Here is a 26011-nt window from a genome sequence, read left to right on the forward strand (position 1 = left end):
CGCATCTATGGAAGCGTTAAGTCTGGCCACTTCCGGGGGAAGATTACGGTTATGGACGGTAGAGGTTAACACCTCTTCCCAGGCCACCATTGCCTTAGCCACCCAGGTAGCGGCGAAAGATGGAAGGAGTGCTGCTCCTGAGGCCTCAAAGACTGAGCGAGCCAGGTAGTCAATTTGACGGTCAGTAGGGTTTTTGACTGATGAACCGTCGGACAAAGACAGATTGTTTTGGATGCGAGCCGCGATACGGCAGAGTCCACAGAAGGAGAGCGCAGCTCCTTCATTAGGTCGGTGATGAAAGGATATTTGAATTCAGTAGCCTTGTGAACCGTAAATCGCTTATCTGGGTGTTCCCTGTGTTTGTGGACAATGTCCTTAAACTCAGGATGATTAGCAAATATCTTTTAGACGCGTTTAGTCTTTTTAAAAGACACAAAATGTTCCTGAGTGGATACGGAGTCCTTGTCCACCATCAGCGTCTTGTTGACTGCCTCAATAAGGGAGTTAAGCGTCTCCTGACCGATCGATGAGTCTTGGGTTAGGGATTCCTCCGACTCGTATTCCGAATCAAGGGCGCTGCGACCCTCGGGGGAAGGGGAGCGAGAGGTTCAGCTCACATATGCCGAAGCTCGAGCGTGTACGAGGGGGGGTGGGGGGGTGGTTGAAACATGGGTCCTTTTCCTGGAACCCCGAGCCTCCCGTGACCTAGTACGCCCCCTGTGGACGGACGGCTCCGTACCGTCGCCAGATTCCACCACGGTCAACTGGGGGATATTCTGACTTAGTGAGGATCCCCGGAGAGAGTCTAATGCCTTAGCCAGGGAATCCATAGATCGCGACAAGGAAGCGGCACACTCAGGAGGCTTAGGCTCGGCGGGTTCGGTGGAGACATTGAAGGTGGTGGCGGAAGGCAGCTGCGCACAGGCCGGGTCACAATTCGTGCACAAAGGTGTATTGTGGGCACGTGGCAAAGTAGAATTGCAAGTGGCACATGAAGTAAAAACACTTTTTTATTACTCCGTTTTGCCTCCTTAGATTGAGACATAGTGTATGTCTATTCTCTCCAATAAATTGCAATAGCAGGGCTATGAGTGCAGAGAAGGGGTTAAGCTTTCTTCTAGAGGTTGAAGCAGCTTACCCACGGTCCTGTGCCTGTGTCCCCAGGGAAGAAACGGCTAGTCTCGGCGCTTCTGTAAAGAATGGGGAGCCCACAGAAAGAAGACCGCCAGGAGAGTCTGTGATGTCCCCCGCAGATGCTGGCAGACAATATGTCCTCTGAGATTACCAGTGGCGCCTCTCGTTCAGGCCGAGAAGCGCCAGGAGCGTGGGCGGAACTCTGGCGGTGGGCGGTGCCAAGAAAATGGGCCTAGTCCGGCAGAAAGCCGGGGACAAAATCTCCTGGGTCCTGCCGGCGATGGGCGAAGCTGAAAATAACGTAACGAGCGACGCCTCCCGTTCAGCGAATATGCGCCGGCCGACCACCGCTGGCAGCAAGCCAGCGGCTACTCTCCCCCGGGACCAGGACCCGCAGCCTCCATAGCAGGGAGACGCGATACGGCAGGAGCGCAGGTGCATACTCACGGAGGCTGTGCCGCTGCTGTGCGCCCTGGATGTTGAGGGTAAGTGCTCAATCCATCCTCCCTGAGCGGGAGATGGAGAGTATCCTCCGCAATAGTGGGGCTACTGACGCCATTGGTGGGCCTGCTGTGCGTTCTGCGTCCAAGACGGTGACGCCATTAGTAGTCCATCTGTGTCGTGGCCCCGGAAAGGAACATGAAGGGGGCCATCCACAACCTGTCCCCTCCCTATATCTCTGAACTAATCTCCCACTATCTTCCTTCACTTAATCTTCGATCCTCCCAAGACCTCCTACTCTCCTCCACACTTATTCGTTCCTCACACAACCGCCTCCAAGATTTCTCCCGAATATCCCCCATCCTCTGGAATTCCACGCCTCAACACGTCCGATTATCCACCACACTCGGATCCTTCAGACGGAACCTGAAAACCCATCTCTTCAGGAAAGCCTACAGCCTGCAATAATCATTCTGCCGCCTCACCAACCACCCGAGCTGCCGCCATGTCACCAACCACCCAAGCTGCCGCGTCACCACCAACCACCCAAGCTGTCGCCCCACCAACCACCCGAGCTGCCGCCTCACCACCACCAGTGCTGCAGCACACCGACCTCCTGTCTCTTCCCCATTATCCCAAAGAATGTAAGTCCGCAAGGACAGGGTCCTCTCCCCTCTGTATCAGTCTGTCACTGTAAATTTGTTTACTGTTAATGTTATCTATAACCCTGTATGTAACCCCTTTTCACATGTACAGCACCATGAAATTAATGGTGCTATAAAAATAAATAATAATAATGTGCTCGCCGTGATACAGGAATGGGGAGATCGGGACCATGAAGGAACCGTTGCCCTGAGGAAGCTTTAGGCGTGCCCCATTCGTCGCAGGAGAGGTTACGGGGAGGTATACTCTGCGATCTCGCCTGTTGATGTTTCGGGGGAGAGCAGACCCTAAAATGAATCCGTCGCCCCCTTCACTCCGTTAAGTAAAAAATAGAAAAAGAAAAAAGAAAATAAAAAAGCGTTGGGGTCTGAAACAGACCCAAGTGCCTCCTAAGGACACTAAGCAAGAACTGGGTCATTACTGGCCAGAGAGGAGGAGTTAGTTTTTTATGTGTTTACTTAGTGTCCTCCTAGTGGCAAGCAGCATAACACCCATGGTCCTGTGTCCCCCAGTGAGGCATAGGAAAAAAGCCTCACAAAACCTTCTCTGTTGTGATGTGTCTGCAAAACATTTTATGATCTTACACATCAAGTTAGAAACAGGAACAGTCAGAACTGGTAATATGCACAAAACTAACTAGTTTTAATCTTTTCATTATAAGTTCTCATACAGACATTAGTTTTTCACAGAGAGAACCCGTGCCTATTATAGACTATGGAGCTGTCTGTGTATTTTTGTAGACTGAGTGGTCTGTGCCAAAATATGGAGACATGTTTGAGCTTTATCCGAATCACAGTTTAAACTCGCCAACATGGGTCTATGGGTCTGAAAAAACATTTGATACACTGTGATTTATTCCAGTTTTCACTAACTGATAGGAAGGAGAAGCTTCAGAAACCTCCATTTTATAAAACTGATTAAACTGGTAATAACCGGCATACTCACCAAACTGGTGAAAATGTGATCGAGAACACTGATGAAATTGTTGTTTTGTTGTTTTTTTTTTAATATGAGAAAAATCACCGATGTCTGAATGAGGCCTAGCACTCACCAATTACAGGTGTTGTCCCCTTTCCGAATAGTGTTAACTAATAATAATTGTACTTTAACAGGCTAAGTCCAGTTCTACTGCTCAATGGCTGCTCCGGGTGTCTGCAGCACTGACGTCAAATGGACCATGCTGCACACAACACTGAGCTTAGCGGCTTAACTCGAGCTGCTGAGCTCACTGATTGGCTGCCCCTCCATCAAGGCAGCCAGTCAGTGAGCTCAGTGACTTGTGCTGTCTACACGGGCAGAGCCGCCAAGCTCACGTATTAGTTACAGAACAGTCAACGTGACATCGGTGCTGCAGAAAACTGGGGCTCAGCGATGAACTCAGAGTAAGCAAAGCTGAATTTGCTTTTTTACTACTAAGGGAAATTAGCGGAATTTTTTTTTCTAAAAGCAGACAACCTCAAAGTACGAAATATTGCTATTCTATTTTTTTTTTTTTTTTAAAGTGTTTCATTATAACAGGGCTCTTAATATTGTGGAGATGTAGGCAGAAGCTCTTACCATGCTGCAAGCCGTGCAGGTGATTAACAAACGCTGTTAGTATGGTCGACACATTCATCACCTGTGAGCACTGAGCAAGACCAAGCGAAAACAATTCATTCCAGCACGCTTTCACTAGGGAGATGCTGACCTCTTGCCTAATAAGAAAAACAGGATTAGTGAGTCGGCTGTACACAATGCTCTCTTCATGTACACTGTGAAATACTTCACTACATAAATAACACTTCTTTAATCCCTTTCCCACCATGGAACGTTTTTGCTTTCATTTCTTTTGTCCACAACTTCAAGAGCCATCATCTTTGTATTTCACTGCCACTATAATTTTCCATATAAATTTATTGAAAAAAAACAAAATGGTTTTCCGCTTATGTTGTCTGGGTTTCATTTTTAAGGCATTTACAATGTGACAAAAAAGAACACACGTTAAGGCTGAGTCACACATAACGATATCAATAACGATATCGTTGCAACGTCACGCTTTTGGTGACGTAGCAACGATCCCGCTAACGATCTCGTTATGTGTGACAGCGACCAACGATCAGGCCCTTGCTGGGAGATCGTTGGTCGATGGGAATGATCAGGACCTTTTTTTGGTCGCTGATCACCCGCTGTCATCGCTGGATCGGCGTGTGTGACGCCGATCCAGCGATGTGTTCACTTGTAACCAGGGTAAATATCGGTTTACTAGGCGCAGGGCCGCGCTTAGTAACCCGATATTTACCCTGGTTACCATTGTAAAAGTAAAAAAAAAACAAAAAAAAACAGTACATACATTCTGATGTCTGTCACGTCCCCCTGTGTCCACAGGGTTAAAACGGCTTTTGGCAGGAGCGCTGGTAATGCACGCGCTGCTGCCGAGAGCTTCACTGCACTGACTGTGTCAGCGCCGGCCGTAAAGCAGAGCACAGCGGTGACGTCACCGCTGTTACTGCCGGCGCTGACACATTCAGTGCAGGGAAGCTATCGGCAGCAGCGCGTGCATATTAGCAGCGCTCTTGCCGAAAGCAGTTTTAACCCTGTGGACGCCGGCGGGGGACGTGACAGACATCAGAATGTGAGTATGTAGTGTTTTTTTTTTTTACTTTTACAATGGTAACCAGGGTAAATATCGGGTTACTAAGCGTGGCCCTGCACTTAGTAACCCGATGTTTACCCTGGTTACCCGGGTGCTGCAGGGGGACTTCGGCATCGTTGAAGACAGTTTCAACAATGCCGAAGTCGTTCCCCTGATCGTTGGTCGCTGGAGAGAGCTGTCTGTGTGACAGCTCCCCAGCGACCACACAACGACTTACCAACGATCACGGCCAGGTCGTATCGCTGGTCGTGATCGTTGGTAAGTCGTTTAGTATAAAGGTACCTTTAACCGTATTCGGTGATTTAAGAGGTGACAAAGGGGTTTCCACTAACAAAGTTCATTTTAATCAATGGATCTTGGAATAATAATAAGTTGTTCCACAATTGGATGTTTAAATAAATTGTTCCTGTGCTGAGATAATCTTATAAATGTGCCTGCTGCGTACTGTGTAATGGCTGTGTGTGGCCGTGCAGGAACATTTCTTAAAAACAGGCATGGAAATATTTTATCTAAGGCTATGTGCACACGTTCAGGATTTTTCAAGTTTTTTTCCGGACGTTTTCAGCAGAAAAAAACGCTTAAAAACGCATACATATGCATCCCATCATTTTTAAAGCATTCTGCATTTTTTGTGCACATGATGCCTTTTTTTTTCCGCGAAAAAAAACGCATCACGGTAAAAAACGCAGCATGTTCATTAATTTTGAGGATTTTTCTTGTTTTTGCCGCTATTTAATGCATTGGGAAGCTCCGGAAAAAAACACACAAAAACGCGCAAAAAAGCATGCGGATTTCTTGCAGAAAATGTCCGGTTTTGTTCAGGAAATTTCTGCAAGAAATCCTGATGTGTGTACATAGCCTATAAAAGAATCAGCTGTGATCCCCTGCTGTTCTGTCTGTATACTATTTTGCTTCCTCTCCTGCCCAGTAGATGTGGTATGATCAGACCATGTTCCTGTACGGTTACACACGGCCATTACACAGTACACAGCAGGGGCACATTTATAAGATTATCTCAGCACAGGGACATTTTATTGCACACATCCAATTGTGGAAATTATTATTATTCCAAGATCACGGCAGCTAAGCATACAGACGCCGCAGTTATTTCAACGGCCGTTAGTCATGGCAGGAGTCAGGACTCCACTCTATGTTCTGTTTCTTCTGGGTATGTCTGCTGAGTAAGCACTTCTTATTACTTGGATCGAGCTTTTCTGGTAACCCATCCTACTCTTTCACCATGTTTACATACGCCCCTACAATGTGTGCTCCACTAGTCCTCTCTTTCCTTCGCTATCACAAATCCCAGCACTCTCTAACCTAGTAATCATCTCTCCTTCCCTCTTACCTCCCCACCTGTTCTCCTCTGCCAACCTGCTCCTCAACCTCAAATCTGTCCTAAGAACACATAAAACAAGTGGGCCACTCTTTCTCCCACCTGCTCTCTCTCACTCTCTATCTGCTTCTCCTCACTGCTGAAGACATATTTCCCATCCCTGGACCACCACATCTCATACCTCCCATTACTACTCCCTCCTGTCGCTCCCTATCCAACATAAACTACCGCAATCTTTCCAACATAAAACCCGTGCCCCTGACGCCCACCCCCCTGCTCCCTCTCTCTGGAGCACTCTGGAATGCCCGCTCAATCTGCAATAAGCTTCATGTGATTCACGACCTTTTTCTCTCCCGCAATCTTGCCTTCCTTGGCCTCACAGAAACATGGCTAACACCCTCTGACACCGCCTCCCCTGCTGCGTTGTGTTACGGAGGCCTCCACTTCACCCACACTCCTCGACCCGGCAACAAACATGGTGGAGGAGTGGGTCTTCTCCTTTCTCCTAACTGCACCTTTAACCCAATCCCGCCTCTTCCCTCCCTTATCCTCCCCTCTTTTGAAGTCCATTCTGTCCGCATCTACTCTCCCTCCAACCTCCAAGTGGCCGTCATATACCGACCTCCAGGCCCGGCCACTGCCTTTATTGACCAATTCTCCACCTGGCTTCTTCACTTTTTCTCTGCTGACATTCCCACCATCATCATGGGTGACTTCAACATCCCCATTGATATCCTTCAGTCAACAGCCTCCAAACTTCTGTCCCTTACCTCATCCTTTGGACTTACTCAATGGTCCTCCGCAGCCACCCACACAGACGGGCATACACTAGACCTGGTATTCACCCGTCTCTGCTCTCTATCTAACTTCACCACCTCCCCCCTCCCTCTATCTGACCACCATCTGCTCACCTTCTCATCCCTGTACTCCTCACCGGTCATCCATGTCCAGCAACATGCGCACCCATGCAGAAACCTTGCACACCTAGACACCCACACACTCTCTGACTCCATCCTACCACTAGCATCCATATCCTCACTCCACGACACAGACACTGCCACTGCTTTCTACAATGCCACTCTCGCATCAGCTATTGACACGGTTGCCCCTCTCGTCCATGGCAGAGTGCGACGTATCAATAGACAACCTTGGCACAATAACACCACCAAAAAGCTCCGGCAAGTGTCCAGGGTTGCGGAGCGGCATTGGAAGAAAACACACTCGCAAGATGACTTCACTGTATTCAAACAAGCAACGCTCGTTTTTAAATCTGCACTCACCTCTGCTAAACAGGCCTACTTCACAACCCTCGTATCTTCCCTATCCTACAACCCCAAACAGTTATTCAAAACCTTTAACTCCCTCCTCCGCCCCCCACTGCCCCCTCCAACCTCCCTCATCTCTGCTGAGGACTTTGCCACACTTTAAAAATAAGATCGACCAGACAAGGCAAGTCTTTATTGTTCAACCACCACAACCCCTTTGTATACCAGACCAATGCCTAAACCCCATAACCTCCCTATCCAACATCACTGAAGGGGGGCTCAATTGTCTCCTCTCCAAATCACACCTCACCACCTGTGCGCTCGACCCCATCCCATCCCACCTCCTCCCCAACCTCACCACCACACTTATCCCATCCCTAACCCATCTCTTCAACCTATCACTAACTTCTGGCACCTTCCCCTCTGCTTTCAAACATGCCACAATCACGCCTATCCTTAAAAAGCCAACCCTCGATCCAACTGCTATGTCCAGCTATCGCCCAATATCGCTGCTCCCATTCGCTTCCAAACTCCTGGAGCAGCACGTCCATGCTGAACTCGCTTCCCACTTCTCATCTAACTTGTTGTTCGACAATCTACAATCTGGTTTCCGCCCCGATCACTCAACTGAGACTGCCCTGACCAAAATCACTAACGACCTACTTACTGCCAAAGCTACTGGACAATACTCTGTGCTCCTCCTTCTAGACCTGTCCTCTGCTTTTGACACAGTTGACCACTGCCTCCTACTACAGATCCTCTCCTCCTTTGGCATCAAAGACCTCGCCCTATCCTGGATCGCCTCGTACCTTTCCAACCGCACATTCAGCGTCTCCCACTCTCCCACACTACCTCCTCATCCTACCCTCTCTCTGTTGGAGTCCCCCAAGGCTCTGTTCTAGGACCCCTACTCTTCTCAATCTATACACTTGGCTTGGGACAACTCATAAAGTCCCATGGATTTCAGTACCACCTCTATGCTGATGACACTCAAATCTACTTCTCTGGCCCAGACGTCACCGCTCTGCTGTCCAGAATCCCAGAGTGCCTATCAGCCATATCCTCCTTCTTCTCCTCTCGCTTCCTCAAACTCAATGTGGACAAATCTGAACTCATCATCTTTCCTCCATCCCACAAATCTTCCTTACCTGACCTATCTATCGCAATCAACGACATCATGCTTTCCCCCGTACCCGAAGTCCGCTGCCTCGGAGTAACCTTCGACTCTGCCCTGTCCTTCAAACCGCACATCCAAGCTCTTTCCACCTCCTGTCGCCTCCAGCTCAAAAATATCTCCAGAATCCGTCCTTTCCTCAACCCTCAATCTACTAAAATGCTTGTGCATGCCCTCATCATCTCTCGCCTTGACTACTGCAACATCCTTTTCTGCGGCCTCCCTGCTAACACCCTTGCACCTCTCCAGTCCATCCTTCACTCTGCTGCCCGACTAATCCATCTCTCTCCTCGCTACTCCTCCGCTTCCCCCCTCTGCAAATCTCTTCACTGGCTCCCATTCCCTCAGCGTATCCAGTTCAAATTACTAATACTGACCTACAAAGCCACCCATAACCTGTCTCCTCCATATATCTCTGAACTAATCTCCCGAAATCTTCCCTCACGTAATCTCCGGTCCTCCCAAGACCTCCTTCTCTCCTCCACACTTATTCGCTCCTCATCCAATCGCCTCCAAGAATATCCCCCATCCTCTGGAACTCTCTGCCCCAACACGTCCGACTACCAACCACAGTCGGATCCTTCAGACGGAACCTGAAAACTCATCTCTTCAGGAAAGCCTACAGCCTGCACTGACCTCGCTGCCTCTTCATCACTACCGAAGCTACCGCCTCACCAACACCGGAGCTCCCGCAACCCTCAACCTACTGTCTCCTTCCCCATAATCCTGTAGAATGTAAGCCCGCAAGGGCAGGGTCCTCGTCCCTCTGTATCAGTCTGTCATTGTAAGTTTGTCTACTGTAAGTGATATCTGTAACCTGTATGTAACCCCTTCTCATGTACAGCACCATGGAATCAATGGTGCTATATAAATAATAATAAATAATAATAAATAATCTATTGATAAAAAATAACTTTAAAAATTAACTTTATCTTTAAACCCTTTAAACTTTTGATTTTTATTGTTTATTCTTAGTCCTTTGGTCACAAGTGAACGGCAATACTTCTCTATTGCAGTTCGCTGTAAATGTAGTACTCTCTTATGAAGTCCTGCCTATGGATAGGCATTGTAAAAGTACAAATATGTAGACATGAGGATCCTCAGAAGGCTGCCATGATAACTCATTAATATCTGATGATTGTGGGGAGGATGTGGAGTTGGGAAGGGTAAAAAAGGAAGGAGTTAAAAATGTTATGGATTGAATTGCTGTGCGACCTTTTGTAAAGAATGCCTTTATAAAGAATTCTCATTATAGAGAACTTCATCTTTGTGGAATGAAAAAAACAGTAATCAAATCTATTTATTATGCTTTCACTGAAATGTCCTACTTACCCAAGTGCATGAAAGGAGGGAATGGAGCGGGCCCAGTGTATGGACAGAAATAAGAGTCGCGATGCCGATTCACAAATATAGTGCACGTTCAAGTATTCAGGCATTGGGGAAGGCATTGTGAGCTGGGAAGAATGGAAAGAGGTTCTAGGCATTAGGAAGCAATACATTTCTATAGATGAAGGACAAGGAAAATGAATGGAAAACATGAAGAAATGTAGGATATGTAAGGTAAAAGATCCCTATCATTTTTGAGCCATCTTCCATAAAGTTCTATATTTTACCTCTTCAGGGGATGGCATTTTCTTATTTTTGCGCTTTTGTATTTTTTTCCATGAGCCATTTGTTTTTTATTTGTAGCTCAACGAGATAGTGAAAAGTCCATAGTTTTATTTCACCTCGAAAATAGCATCATGTAAGGACAAAACATCAGCATACAAAAAAGTTAAAAACCAAGATCAACGCGTTTCCGGTGACTAAGCACCCTTAATCATGATTAAGGGTGCTTAGTCACCGGAAACGCGTTGATCTTGGTTTTTAACTTTTTTGTATGCTGATGTTTTGTCCTTACATGATGCTATTTTCGAGGTGAAATAAAACTATGGACTTTTCACTATATCGTTGAGCTGGATCTCCTTCCTTTTTCCTGTTTGTTCACGCCCTGACACAGCGGTTCCGTGCTCCGAGACCTGGGGAATGTCGGTATGGTGAGCTGGACTTTGTTCCTTTACTCTGTTTTTTATTTGTGCATAAACACAGCCATACATAGACTTATTTTTTGTAGGACAAATTGTAGTTGTGAATGATATCATTCACTTTACCATCATACTGAAAAGTGGGAACAATTTCCAGGTTTTTGTGAAATTGTAAAACAAATTCAATGGTGCCATTGTATTATTGGCTTTTGTTTAAATAGTGTAAAAATAATATGAAAATATGACTCTCCAGATCACTACAATTACAGCAATACCAAACTTAGAAAAATTCAGAAACAAAAAAATGATTGATCTGTTCGCCATTTTTTTTTTAGACCTGTAAAGTTTGTACTTTTCCAGCAATGGAGCGGAGTGAGGGCCTCGGTTTTGGCATGGCGAGCTGACGTTTTATACCTACACCATTTCGGGATCCATAGGATGTTACGATCCCTTCTTATTGTACTTTTTTTTTTTTTTTTTTTTTAGGGAGATATGCTCACTGAAAAAAAATACAATTATGTTTGTTTCCTTCACCCCATTTACTGCAAGGGTTAGTTCTATATTTTGATAGACTGGAATTTTACCAAACATGTTTTTTTTTAAATAGGGAGAAAGGTGTTGATTTTAAATTCCTTTTATATTTTTTAAGAATTTTTTTTTTTATGTCCACTAAATGGACTTCAACCTGCAGTCATTTGATCACATGCTATACAGTATACTGTTAACACCACAGTACAAGCAGTATATAGAGAAAATCACAGTTCTCTATGAAGCTCAACCAAACATCTCAGGAAGAGTTGGCAGTGAGTCTTCAGCACGCCACCGGCTGGTGTTAACCCATCAGTCGCACCGAATGCCGATGGGAGCCAGTGTGCACATGTACTGACAATGTCATTTAAACACCGCTGTCAGAGTGATGCTGACATCAAAACAGCAGAGATCAGAACTCCGATCCAACTGCTGATCTTAGCACCACATGTCGACTAGGTTCTGTAGCGTGAGGAGGGAGTGCAGTTCCTGAGCTTCTTCCACACTTGTGGACCCCAGCTCACAGGGGTAACGAGAAAATAGAATTGTGAAATTAATTCTCTATCATTGATCTTTTCCTAACTTTGTCCTGAAGGAGTGGGAGGACACATTAAATAAGACATTATTACTGCGCCTCAAGCAGCACTGGCACTTTAAAGTAAGAATCATAGAAGTGGCTGACAGATGCAAGTTTCAAACTGAAGAACGGACATATGACATAAAAAAGGAGCAAGATGAGGTGTATTTGTTGTGAAAACTGAGTGTTCAATTCATCTACATGTTAAAAATACTATAGACTAACCGACCAAAAAAATACAGTATAAACTGTTAACATTCTCTTTAGGTAAAAAAAAGAATGACAAGTGTCTAACATGGTGGGAGAGATTTTCCAGAAAAAGAAGAGCAGAGAACTACCTTGAAGGTTATGTGGGAATCACTGAGGAGTGGTCCTTCCATTTCAACAACTCCAATTTCTTGAAATAGGCTAGAGTCAATGTTTTCTGTGGAGTCCTGGGAAGAGCTTTCAGATGGGTTAAGCGCTTTAGCCAGTGTGTCAAATGCTCTGAAATAAAAAATAATGACACTAAGAAAACCTTGGTTTATCTAGATCTCTGTACTCTGCAATGACACAACCTGTCCCCCCCCAGGCATAATCCCATCGGATATGGAGACATCGACACACGGAGCGGGAAGCTGCCAAGGGAACCAAATAACATGAATATCAACCCCTGCCCCATAAAGGCGCCCAGCGCATTCAACATTATATCAGATTGGAGATTCACTTTAAACTCGAAGTAGATCAGCAGATCTAAGTGCTTTTTTTTTTTTTTTTTTGCTTTGGTCTATTTTTTGTGTCAGATGATCCATGCATTTCGACAGGATTGGATAGGTTGGCCTTTTTGCCTGAACTTTTTTTCCCTCACAGACAAGAAAGGTACCAGGCATTTTTTTTTTTACTTGCTTATATAACACAATTAATTTTCACAGTGCTTTACAGACATTATGATCGCTGTTCCCACTGGGGCTCACAATCTAAATTCCCTATCAGTATGTCCTTGGCGTGTTAAAGGAAACCAGAGTACCCGGAGGAAACCCACGCAAACATGTTTTCCTTGGTGGGATTTGAACCCAGGACCCCAGAGCTGCAAAACAACAGTGCTAACCAATGAGCCATCAAGTAAGTATGTCTGGTAACCCCCTATCTCCTGTCCCAAATTGTATGCCCATTCAGCCATAGACAGTTTTCATATACATTTACAAAAAGGTATAAATCAAAATAGTTTGTACCTTGTGACTTCATTATTGGATTGATTATCTTGTGGAATTTCCGAGAGCGACGTATCACCATTACTTAAACCTTCAACAATAGATAATTCTGTGCTGGATTGAGATAATTCATTTGATTTGCTAAAATTTGCAAGTGACGTGACAACATTGGCCAAAGTGCTTAAATCTCCCTGACAGGCTTCAACCTGCTATAAAACAAAGAATGGGGTTGTCAGGCAGAAACATATAATGAGTCCTGTATAAGTTGACTTTACAAGAATGTACACCATGAATTCTTAAATGGGTTTTCGCACAAACAAAAGTTCATATTACAGAGCAGATTTTGCTGCACTTGTTTGAGGGTGCCATGTTACATTGGCAGAGCCCCTGAGGTGCCAGAACAGCAGAACCCTCCATAAGTGACCCCATTTTATAAACTAAACCTCTCAATGAGTTCATCTAGGGGTGCAGTGATCATATTGACACCACAGGTGTGTCACAGGCTTTTATACCATTGGGCAGTGAAGAAAAAAATAATTACATTTTAATCACCAAGATGTGTGTTAGCCTCAAGTTTACATTTTCATGCTGGGAAATGGGTAAAAATGGCACCAAATGTGTCCACTTTCTACTGGAAATACCCCATATGTGGTTGTACAGTACTACTTAGCCATACAGAGAGACTTGGGAGGGATGGAATGATATTTGCCTCCTGGAGTGCAGATTTTCCTAGAATAGTTTGCGGATTCCTTATAAAGAGCCCCTAAGTGATAGAAAAGCAGAATCCCCCTTCAAGTGATCACATTTTGGAAATTATAACTAGTGATGAGCGAATGTACTCGTTACTCGAGATTTCCGAGCACGCTCGGGTGTCCTCCGAGTATTTTTTAGTGCTCGGAGATTTAGTTTTCCTCACCGCAGCTGAATGATTTACATCTCTTAGCCAGCTTGATTACATGTGGGGATTTCCTAGCAACCAGGCAACCCCCACATGTAATCAAGTGACCATGACGTCATCCCAGGTCCTTCACACACAGCATCCCTGGGAACGGAAGCCGCCGCATGCACCGCTGAGGGGATCGGGGGGGGCGTCAGAAGGTGAGAATAACCATTTTTTTAATTATTTCTAACATTAGATCTTTTTACTATTGATGCTGAATAGGCAGCATCAATAGTAAAAGTTGGTCACACTTGTTAAACACTATGTTTGACAAGTGTGACCAACCCGTCAATCAGTTTTCCAAGCGATGCTACAGATCGCTTGGAAAACGATAGCATTCTGCAAGGTAAATACGCTTGCAAAACGCTAGTGTTTAGTGGGAATACGCATGCCAATTCCGCATGCGATATACCCGCGGCAGGAGTTGCGGAATTGCTGCGGAAATTTCCGCCGCAATTCTGCAACGTGTGCACATAGCCTTAGGCACACTGGGGCTCAGAAGGGAGAGGGCATTTGGATTTGGGAGCAGACAATTTGCTGAATTTCTTTTGAGGGGCTATGAGCCATTTAGCTTTTCCAGAGTCTCTGTGCTACCAGTAATGTGGAAGTCCCCTACATTTCCGTTAACAGATGATGGACATGAGTGAAGGCTAGCTTTTTTTGTGGATTGGGTTGAAACTTTTATTGGGAACATTTTGCATGACATTTATGATGACATTTATCCAGCGCTCTATGCTGAGCACTTACATTGGGGTTTCCATCTAAATCTCCGAGTGATGTGACAGATGAAACCCCCGATGGATCCATTCACTATAATGAGGCAGCAGAGTTACTCTGGACTACATTTGGCCTCTTTTCAGGGGTGTCCTTTTCAGAAGAGCACAAAACTGTGGCCGATAGCACTTTAATGCAATCCTAATAAGATGGACATCGCAGGTTCACAGGTCCTATGCCATTCAGAGTGTCTCCATCTACCTCATTATAAGGAATCTTATGCCAGAGGGTCCATCTGAATCATGTATGTCAGAGATTTACACAGAAACCCTGGTGTAAGCGCTCAGCGTAGAGCGCAGGATAAATGTGCGCCGAGCCTTACTGCGATCTTTGCCATGCAGAATGAAAAAATAAAAATAAAAAAAATCAACATTATGTGAAGAATTGGTTTTATTTATTTTTTTTACTCCGTTCCTCATGCAATATAAGTGATTAGGCAACTTTATTCTTCGGTGCGATTACAGTGATACCAGATTTATATCGGGTTTTATGTTTGGCTGCTGTCACACTAAAAGACGTTTTTTATTGCAAAAACTAGTGTGTGCATCACTATATTTTGAGAGCTATTATTTTTCCATATTTCGACCGATAAGCCATAACATGACTGTTTTTTGCGGGACAAGCTGATGTTTTTATTGGTACCATTTTAGGGCTTTCTATTACGGTTTTTGGGAGACAGAAAGAACAAAAAACAGCAATTCAGGAATTGCTTTTTTTTTTTTTTTAAATACCGTTTCGTGTGTGGTAAAATTGGTAAGTCAGTACGATTACAGTGATACCCAATTTATTTAGATTTTTTAATGTTTTGCCGCTTTTACACAAAAGCCATTTTTGCAATGCTTTATTCTGAGAGCTATAACTTTTTTATTTTCCTGCTGATTAAGCTGTATGACGGCTTGTTTTTTTGTGGGACAAGATGACATTTTCAGTGGTACCATTTTTATTTCCAATCGTCTTTTTGATCGCGTTTTATTGCACTTTTTGTTTGGCGGGATGATGATAAAGCATTGTTTTCTGCTTCTTTTTTTACGGTGTTCACTGAAGGGGTTAACTAGTGGGACAGTTTTATAGAGCGAGACGTATTTATTGGAAACATTTTTGTTTCTTTATTTGGGGATTTATTTATTTATTTTTTCAAAACTTTTTTACATTGTCACATCCTGGGTCACAGATCGCTGATCTGATACTCTGCACTGCAGAGTATCACATCAGCATCTGACAGGCAGGAAAGTAGGCATGTCAGCTCCGTCTCTCAGCAGGCGCTCACAAGCCACCTTCCCTGCAGGACCCCGAAGGACCATCTTGTGGCCGGGGGTCTCCATGGAAGGGAACTTTTTCTCTGCGCGATGCTCCTCCATGCCGCTGTCTCTACGGACTGTGGCATCAAAGGGGTTAAATGCAAGCGATCGGTGCTAGCACCAATCATGGGTGTTATTGCAGGGTGTCAGCTGTCACCCAGAACTGACACCCGCTTATGATCGCCGCGGCACTCAGCGTGATGCTGCATGATTGTGCCGCCGTACATATACTGCTGTTTGCAGTAACACAGCTCCCACAGAGCAGTATATGTTCAGTGCATGTCGGGAAGGGATTGAAGAGGTTATCCACTACTTAAGACAACCCATTTTCAATCCCCTTATTTACCCCCAGTAAAATATTAATACCTATACTCACCTCCCGTGCCATCAGAGTATTGTTGGCGGCAGATTTCCTGGGGTTCCCATCACATTGGTATGTTACACAATCCCTGATGCCACTCACTTCACACTTCTCTACTATGGATGTAACTGACATCTGAAGGAAGTGAAAGAGCAACTGCTGCTCTCCATTCCTCCGGATGTCTGATTTGTCCAAATGAGGGAAGAGAGAAGACAGCGCTGACTGGCTGCATGTATCATGTGACAGTATGTCAGGCAAATCCTGAGAAAACGGGCACCAACACCACTGGAATGGGGCCGCTATCTGAGGTGAGAAGGAGTGTTATCTTACTGGGCGAAACATACAAATTGAAAAAGGGTTGTCTAAATAATGAACAACTCCGTTAAGTCAAGTTTTTGGTGTACATGTATTTAAATAAAAAAAAAAACAACAACAAAAATGGAAATATTGGTTTCATTTTTTATATCACGATATTTACTTTAAAAAAAAATAAATAATAATCTTGCTTTTTTCCAGGGTGGATAAAAATCAATGTTTTTTTAAAAAAATCAAAAAAATCGGATTTTTTTGATTTAAATCGGATTTTTTTGATTTAAATCGGATTTTTTTCAATAAACTGCTTTTTGAGGAAAATATTTTACCATCCAAAGGTTCTTCCATCATGAGATAAAGCTGAGTTGTTTAACTCAGTAGAATAAAGGCTGTATATGTGTAACATTCACAATGCCATGCTCTTCCAGAGGTTTCTGTAGGATGCTGACTATCCAACAAGTTTGGGCATGTCAACTGAATGGAAAAAGAAACTAAACCAAAAGTGAAACCAAGCTAGAAGTGTGGAATTAAAGGGGCAGTATGAGCAAAATGTGGAGGCTATTAATAGTTTATACAATTAAGACATGCTGCTTTTAAACACCTACCTATTGCCATATAGTAAAACAAAAAAGATTTTTACTTACTTTGGGGTTAGATCGTTGCCCCTAGTTTCGTCCGTGTAACTATGGGCGCACATGCGCACTGCTCTCACTTCTCATTTTAATCGTGATTTATATTAAAAAAAACCTTTTGATTTAAATCAGTGATTTAAATCATGATTAAAATCATGATTTAAATCGATCCGATTTAAATAGAAAAAAATCTTTTGATTTAAATCGTGATTTAAATCATGATTTAAATCGGCGTGATTTAAATCAATCCACCCTGCTTTTTTCCCACTGGCCACTCGGTCTTTTTTAGACTCATACTTACTGTCCACTCAGGAAGAGTTCACAGTATCCATAGCAGTAGAAGCAGGATTATGGTGACAGGCAAAATCTCTACACAGCTTAAAACACAGGATCCACCAATTACAATAGGTGATGTGACAGTTTCCTCTGCACTCCCTTCCTTCATAATGACCTTTGACCAGGCTCATTAGACACTTCAATACAAAAGATAGGGTCAGGGCCTAAGCATTGTGGCTAGGTACATGTGTTGTTTCTTGAAACAACAGACAATTAGAGTCTAAAAAAAAAAGTCCCAGTGGCCAGTGCAAAAATTGCAAGTTTTATATTTTTTTTTATTTTGAATATAGATCGTGATATTTAATAAAAATTTAACCCACAAAAAGATGACTTAAATAAATAATTTTTGCATGGCAGCTTCACTTTAAGGTCCACTTAATTTCTCACACAGTTCTACTGTTTGTAGAATTCATTGGGATCCATTTATCGTTTATTCCTTAACCTTTTACCTTTTCATGTGTTATTAGCATGGGCTCGGTTTTAATCCCAGAAGACTGTATGTTCACTAACATTCCAGAATCCAACAAATTGCTTGATCTGGAATTAAAGAAAAAAAAAAAGAAAAAAAGGGTAGTAGAGATGAAGGAACATGGGCTTTGGAATCTGCAAAACATTATAAGGATTAGCTCACATGTGCGTATAAAATCAGCAAGTGCAATATACAAGAGAAATATAGTTACTTACCGATAAAGTTTTTTCTCTGAGCCCACGACGACACCATGGAGAGAGGGGATCAGACCCCAGGGACAGGAACCTACAGATTAAAAAGGTGGTACCTCTCTCCTCCATCAGTTGTTTTAGAGAGAACTAAAGAAACTTCAGATCAACAACATGAATAATGAAAAAATATTTATCATTACTTATGAAACTTAATGGAGCCACCGTGTGTCAAAAAAAATATATATATATAATTTGTTTTTTAAACATAACGTTAAGTAAACTAAGCATGCACACCCACACGTGAAAGGAGGGAACGTACGGGTGCAGTCATGTGCTCAGAGAAATATCGGTAGGTAACTACATTTTTCTCTTTCCCCCATGACGGCACCACAGAGAGAATTGCAGACATATGCAGATTAGGTAGGGGGGATTGGAAGACTGCTTCCAGAACCCTTTTCCCGAAGGCAAGGTCTGAAGAGGAGGCTAGGTCCAGCCGATAGTGGTTAAAGAAAGTAGAGGGGGAATACCAAGTAGCGGCTCTACATATCTGTTCTATCGAGACGCCGGCTCTTTCTGCCCAGGAAGTTGCCACTGCTCTTGCTGAGTGGACCTATTTTTGCTGCCCCATGTGAGGAGTATGACAGGGCGATAGCATCTCTTTTCCACCTTGCAAGCGTGTCCTTGGATGCTTTCTGCCCCCTCCGTTGACCCTGGAAGCACACAAAGAGACCTATCCTTCCTACACTCCTGTGTGGCCGTTAGATATTGGATTATGCATCTCCTGACATCTAGTGTATGTAATGCTTCCTCACGCCTATTTTTGGGAATGGGACAGAAGGAAGGGAGGGAGATCTCCTGAGACCTGTGAAACCGTGACGCCACTTTTGGAAGGTAGGCCGGGTCAGTTTTAAGAACAATTCTATCCTCTAAAATCTGTGTGAAAGGCAGGTATGCCGATAGTGCCTGGATATCGCTGACTCTACGAGCTGACATTAGAGCTACGAGAAGTCTTAAGTGATAGAACGTTCAGCGAGGCTTCTGATAGAGGTTCAAAGGGGGCCTTAGTTGGAACTGAGAGGCCCCAATTCAGGTCCCGGGGGTACCACGAGAGAGGATGGGCCTAGATCTACTTGCAGCCTTGATAAATCTGGCTATCCAGCGATACCCCGCCTGGTCAAAATTGTACAGGGCCCCTAGCGCCACAACCTGAACTTTCAAAGTGCTTGTGGCCAGCCCTTGTTCCAGACCTTTCTGTAGAAACTCTAATATGGCCGTGAGTGAAACCTCCCTGTCCAAACTGACGCCTTAAACTGACAATTTTTTTTCCAGATTCTCCCGTATGATCTGGTAGTTACAGGTTTTCTACTCTGCAAAGAGTGGCGAATAATTTTTTGATAACCCCATTTGCTCAAAAGTGACCTTTAAGTTCCATGCTGTCAAGTGTAAGCTTTTTTTACCTGCGGATACACCACCAGCCCTTGGGAAAGAAGGTCCGGGATATCCAGAAGAACCCAAGAGTTGGAGATGGACAACATCCTCAGCCAAGAAAACCAAGTTCTCCTTGGCCAGAAGGGGGTTATCAAAATTACCCTTTCTGTGCCCTCCTGAATTTTCCTCAGAACTGCTGGAATCAGGGAAATTGGCGGGAAGGCGTATGCTATATGGTAATTCCAAGGGATCATGAGTGCGTCTAGAGCAACTGGGTTTCCCAGGGGATCTATTGAGCAGAAGGTATCTACTTTCCGGTTCTGAATGTTTGCGTACAGGTCTATGGCTGGACATCCCCATTTTTTTGCAATTTGATCGAATTCAGTCTGCTTCAACTCCCACGCGCCCTGTCTCAGCTGAGTTCGGCTTAGAAAATCTGCTGTCTGATTATCTGCCCCCTTTATGTGGAGCGCTGACAAAGAGCTTAAGTTGTCCTCGGCTAGCTGAAAAATTGACCCTGTCACGTCCATTAGAAGGCGGGATCTGGTGCCCCCTGATGATTTAGATACGCTACCACTAATCGGTTGTCAGAGAATACTCTTAAGTGGTGGGACCAGGGTGTTCAGAAAATGTAAAAGGGAGAACTTCACAGCTAAATAGTTCTTTCATGTTCGAGGAAAACGGTCTTAACTCCCAAGTCCAAACTCCCTGGGTTAACTAATCGTTCAGGTGAGCCCCCCACCCCCTGGGGCTTGCGTCTGTAGTCAAGAACCGGGAGATTGGTAAAACCCAGGGAACCCCCCAAACTAAACTGTCTGCGTTCGTCCACCATTGCAGCAAAATAACGGTTTCTGATGAGATGGTTAACCGCCCCTCTAAATTTCCTTTTAGAGAAATTTCTGCTGTTAATATTTCCCACTGTAGTTCTCTGGTATGGGCCTGGACCCACCGGACAGCCGGGATACACAAAGTCATCGTCCCTAGGAGTGACACTGCCTTCCGCAGGGTAGTGGAGGGGATGTCCTTTACTCGTGACACCAGCTCTACCATGTTTTGAACCTTTCGATCTGGGAAACGACATTCCTGTTTGTTCGAGTCTAGTATGATGCCTAGGAACTCTTGTACTTGACTCGGCATGATCCTGGATTTCGGCAAATTTAGAAGCCAACCTAGCTTGGTTAAAGATCGCTTAACTCTAACTGATCTCTGCAGTGACGAGGGGAATTGCCTATTACTAAAAAGTCGTCTAGATACGGGACTATCAAGATATTTTGCTCCCTTAAGTGTGCCATTACCTCTGCCACTATTTTGGTGAATACACTTGGGGCAATAGCCAAACCCAAATGGAAGGGCTCTGAACTGATAATGTTTTATCTCCCCCTGCATTGTGACTGCCACCCTGAGGAATCTGCGATAGTCCTCGTGAATGGGGACGTGATAGTACACCTTCTTTAAGTCTAACACAGTCATGAAACAGGAAGAAAATAGCATTTTCACTGATGAGTTTATTGTTTCCATCTTGAAGGGCGGCACTTCCAAACATTTGTTTAGTTTTCTTAAGTTTACAATTGTCCTGAATGTCCCATCTGGATTTCTCCTTAAGAGGGGAGTAAAAACCTTTGCTTCTTTCTTGGCAAGGAACCTCCTGAAGAACGGACTTCTCCACTAGGCCCAGAATCTCCTGTTGTAAGGCCAGCTGTTCCTCTTTTGAGGGTCTCTGCGGGTCACGAAGGATGGGGGGTGGGGAATGGAAATTTAGTTTTAGTCCTGATTTTATTATATTCAGAATCCACACACTGCTGGATATTTTTTCCCAAGCCGGGAGAAAAAAAATATAACCCCCCCCCCCGGGAAACACCCTTATTGGGATTGCTTTTTGTTGACGATGGGCTTGTTGAAAATGAACCCCTTGCCTCTACTCCTTTTACCCTCCCACCTATCCTAGGGGGTTTTAGGGGGGCTTCCTCTGGATAAATCTCCTACTCCGAAAGGGCCGTTTATAGGAATGACCGGAGAGGTTAGGGAAAGATTTCTTTTTATCCCTTGCTTTATCTAGGATATCGTCTGGTGTGGGTCCATACAGGAACTCACCCTCGCAGGGAATAGAGCACAATTTTGACTTTGACTGTAGGTCCCCCGACCAGCACTTAAAGGGAATCTGTCACCTCATTCTGCCGCTATAAACTGCGGCCACCGCCATTAGGGCTTTTAGCTACAGCATTCTGAAATGCTGTAGATAAGCCCCTGATGTAACCTGAAAGACAAGAAAAACAAGTTAGATTATTCTCACAAGGGGCAGCAGTCCAGTCCGATGGGCATCGCAGGTCCCAGTCCTCCCATCTTCATGCGATGACGTCCTCTTCCTTGCTTCTGTCACAGCTCCTGCGCAGGCGTACTTTATCTGCCCTGTTGAGGGCAGCGTAAAGTACTGCAGCACGCAGGCGCCGGGCCTCTCTGACATTTCTCGGCACCTGCGCACTGCAGTACTTTGCTCTGCCCTCAAAAGGGCAGATAATTTTTCTTATCTTTCAGTTTACATCGGGGGATTAGCTACAGCATTACAGAATGCTGCAGATAAACCCCTGATGGCGGTGGCCGCAGTTTATAGCGGCAAAATGAGGTGACAGATTCCCTTTAAGTCACAAGGCTAGCCTGACCAAATCCACAGATGTGTCTGCCAGAAAAGCCGCCACCCCCCTCATTAAAGGAACAGAATTTAGAATTGTCTCTCTACGGGTTATGCCTTTTAGCTGTGATTCCAAGTGATCCAGCCAAGTCCTTAGTACCCTAGCCGTACAGGTGGCGGCAATAGCTGGCTTTAGCCCCCCCCTCCAGCGGCTTCCCAGGAAGCCTTGAGGAATGAATCCTCTTTTTTATACATGGGGTCTTTTAGCACCCCTATATCCTCGAAAGGTAGGGCAAATTTTTTGGAAGCTTTGGCGATTGCTACTTTGGTGCCATTCCCAAAAAGAACAAACAGGGTCTTCAAAAGGATATATCCTTTTTGGGGTAAGAAGGCCATTTTTTTCTGGCTTTATCCATTCTCTTTTAATTAATGACTGAATTTTCTCATTTAATGGGAACGACCTCCTAGTTTTCTGCTCTAGCCCACTAAACATATCCTGAACAGTTTTCTTGGGAAGAGGGTCCACTAGACCCATGGTGGTTCTAACCGCTTTAAATCAGACTGTTTCCCCTATTGGAAAACAGAACAGCTACGACCACCTTCTGAGGACGATGACGAGGAAGATGATGAACTGGAAGAATCCAAGTCGCTTGCTTCGCTGTCTCTACTACTAGACCCAGACTCCGGGGATCTCTGTTTGGCTTTTTGCCGCTTTTTCCCTGATTTCTGCAGGTATTTTAGGGTGTCTTCCACTGGATTTCTATTTGAAGACCTAAGGTCTGAAGCAAAGTTTGGGGACTCATCGCAAATTGTCTGCTCTATACAAGAATCACAGAGTCTCTTCACCCATGTAGCGGGTAGTTCCTCTGCACAGAGCACAAATCCTACTTTTAGACTTGGTGGTACACTTCTTTCCCTATAAGAGGAAAACAGGACCCGAATTACAAAGTGGACTTTCACGAAGTTCACGTACCATCCCAGCAGAAAGAAGGATACCGGGTTCGGGGGAGAAACCATTCCAAACGATGGATTCTCTTTTCCGCTGGTGACCACGCTGACACACTTACTGAGCCCGAGTAGTTGCTGCCGCTGCGTCGATGGGAAGAATCCTTCTCCATCAGCGTCTTCTGATGTTGCAGCTGCTGCTGCTGTTGGTTCCGCTGTCGCTGCTGCTGCCCATGATGGGGAGACTGACCCTGCGAGGCCTGCTCCTCTGGCATGAGCGACCAAGAGCTTCCAGTAGGGACGCCAAGCTCAATGTGAAGCTCTGTTCCAGGAGTTCCCGCTGTTTATATCCCTATTCCGGGACCTCCCACAGCTTCCATTCCATGAGGGAGTGCTGCGTGCCCAGCCACAGCGTTCCCAGTAATGCAATGCGCCATCCGCGTCATTAGGGACCTCACGCATGCGCAGTACTTGTTTCCCAGTAAGCATTGCGGCGCCCGCTGGCGTCACAAGGGCACGCCTCTTGCGCATGCACACTGCTGCTCCGGAGCCCCGGACACCGCACGCAATGAAACAGATGGGGACACGCTCCGGGAGAGGTGGTCTTTATCCATTTCTTCTGCCAACGCTCCCCGCACACCCTCAAGGTCCGCTGACCCCAGCGGTGGCGCTTCAGGCAACCGCCCCAGCCGAGGCAGGGAACCCCCGCTGCCTGGATCGGACTATTCGGCCCCGGCATCCCACGCTGATCCAAAGGTAAGCTGCTGTCCATGTCGACTGTAGGTTTCCCAGGGACTGGAAACCAACTGATTCAGGAGCGAGGTACCGCCTTTTTATCTGTAGGTTTCCTGTCCCTGGGGGCAGATCCCCTCTCTCCGTGGTGTCATCATGGGGGAAAGAGAAAAAAAAACAAACATCTCATTGCACTCGCACCAATGTTATTCAATGAGGCAGTGTTCATCTGCATGCTTTTGTTCATGTGGAATTGGGGTGAGAAAAAAAATGGAGCATGCTGTATATGGACGTGTAAAGCGGCCAAGACTCACCAATGCAAGCCAAAGGGTGCAAGAAAAATAAAAATTAAAAAATTGCATGGCACACGGACCATGTATGTGCTGTCCGATTTTTTCGCACACATCTCATAGGAAACGAGACATGTCCCCAGCCAAGTACAGTAAATTCACAGCATGAATCGTCAGAATAGATAGGATATACTGTATATAGGAAGACGTCAGTGTTATATAATCAGTGTTTTGTGTGTAATTTATTGCACATATATTTAGTTAATAAATGTAAAAATAAATTTTAAAAAATTGTGTGGGGTCCCACTTATTTTTAATAACCAGCTGAGGGAAAGCAGACAGCTCTGAGATGGTGTTATTAATCAGCTGGGAAGACCTATGGAATTATATCAGCCCACATCTGTCTGCTTAGCCTTTACTGGTTATTAAAAAAGAGGGACCTCTCTAAAAAAACAATTACATGGGGTACCCCTATTTTTAATAACCAGCAAATGCCAAATAGACAGGTGTGGGCTGATATCAATAGGCTGGGTAGGGAGCCATGAATATTGGCCCCTTCCCAAACTTATAACATCAGCCCTGAGCCGCTCCAGAAATGCCGCATCCATTAGATGCAACAATTCGGTCTCTCTTTCCAGTTGCTCTGATGCATTGGGAATTAGGGTAATGGGGGTTGATGTCAGCTTTGTAATGTTCACTGACATCAAACCCAAGGGTTAGTAATGGAGAGGTGTCTGTCAGACACAAGTTAAAAACAAAAAAATACACAGAAAAAAGTCCTTTTATTATTATATATTTTTATAGCGCCATTTATTCCATGGCGCTTTACATGTCAAAAGGGGTAAATCTAGACAAATATAATAAACATGAGCAAAAAACAAGGCATTAACAGGTACAGAAGAAGGGAGGACCCTGCCCGCGAGGGCTCCCAGGCTGCTTTAATTGTAAAAAGCACTCCCCAACTATTACCATATCTTACCATTTAATACCATAAGAAAAATTAATCCTAAATGTCTGCCGTAATCCATATAACGGACGTCCCATGATGATCACTTACTCTGCTACATCTGTAATGTTACAGCTCATTCACAGAATAGAGTGTGAATATGGCTGCTGCGACAAGAGGTGCATCAATAAGGTTATCACATTTCTCAGCCAATGAACTGCAGTAACAATATACTGCAGCGTGACAGCTCACAGCGTGAGAACTGCCAGTAAGTTTTCATGTTGCGAGCGGTGACGTCCGTAAGGTAACAGCAGGTAATTGGCTGAGAAATGTGATAATCTTATTGATATATGCACTAACCACCATCGCAGTGACACTGCACCAGGAAAGAGAGTTTCAACGGTCTTTCATTTGGTGTTGGCACTGTGTGGCGGCCATTATTGCTGTGATTTTGTGCATATGGGTTGGTGCGGTATGCAGTCATGGGGACTCAGTCTCGCAGCATGGGTGCTGTGAGGCACCAGGCCTCCCGCCCTGCTGGTGCATTGTCGCTGCAGTGGTGGTTAGCGCAACACTCCTCTAAGACAACAAAAGTTAGGACCCACTGAGAGGTTCACCGTGACGTAGCAGTGGGCTTTATACCGTCTGATTAGAATGTTAATCCAAGAACCTCATGTTCAGTTACTCATATTTTTGCCTAGCGGCATTAGATCAAGCTCTTTTTTCAGCATAAAGCTGATGTTAAAAATGCATTGGTTGAGGAAAAA

General features: G+C 44.8%; 1 protein-coding gene across 2 annotated transcripts in view; it reads right to left on the bottom strand.

The window, feature by feature from the left end:
• Positions 1–26011, bottom strand: part of NR2C1 (nuclear receptor subfamily 2 group C member 1) — a 75159-nt gene that overhangs the window by 12344 nt on the left and 36804 nt on the right. The window contains exons 8-12 of one of the 2 annotated variants that reach the window (XM_077265143.1): positions 18067–18154; positions 12986–13173; positions 12113–12260; positions 9978–10099; positions 3796–3932 (exon numbers count right to left, since the gene is read on the bottom strand). In XM_077265143.1, the coding sequence (XP_077121258.1) occupies positions 3796–3932; positions 9978–10099; positions 12113–12260; positions 12986–13173; positions 18067–18154 (683 nt within the window). The remainder of the gene's footprint in view (positions 1–3795; positions 3933–9977; positions 10100–12112; positions 12261–12985; positions 13174–18066; positions 18155–26011) is intronic. The other variant, XM_077265144.1, reaches the window with a different exon arrangement.

The sequence above is a fragment of the Ranitomeya variabilis genome, chromosome 5 (assembly GCF_051348905.1).
Source record: "Ranitomeya variabilis isolate aRanVar5 chromosome 5, aRanVar5.hap1, whole genome shotgun sequence".
NCBI lineage: Eukaryota > Metazoa > Chordata > Amphibia > Anura > Dendrobatidae > Ranitomeya > Ranitomeya variabilis.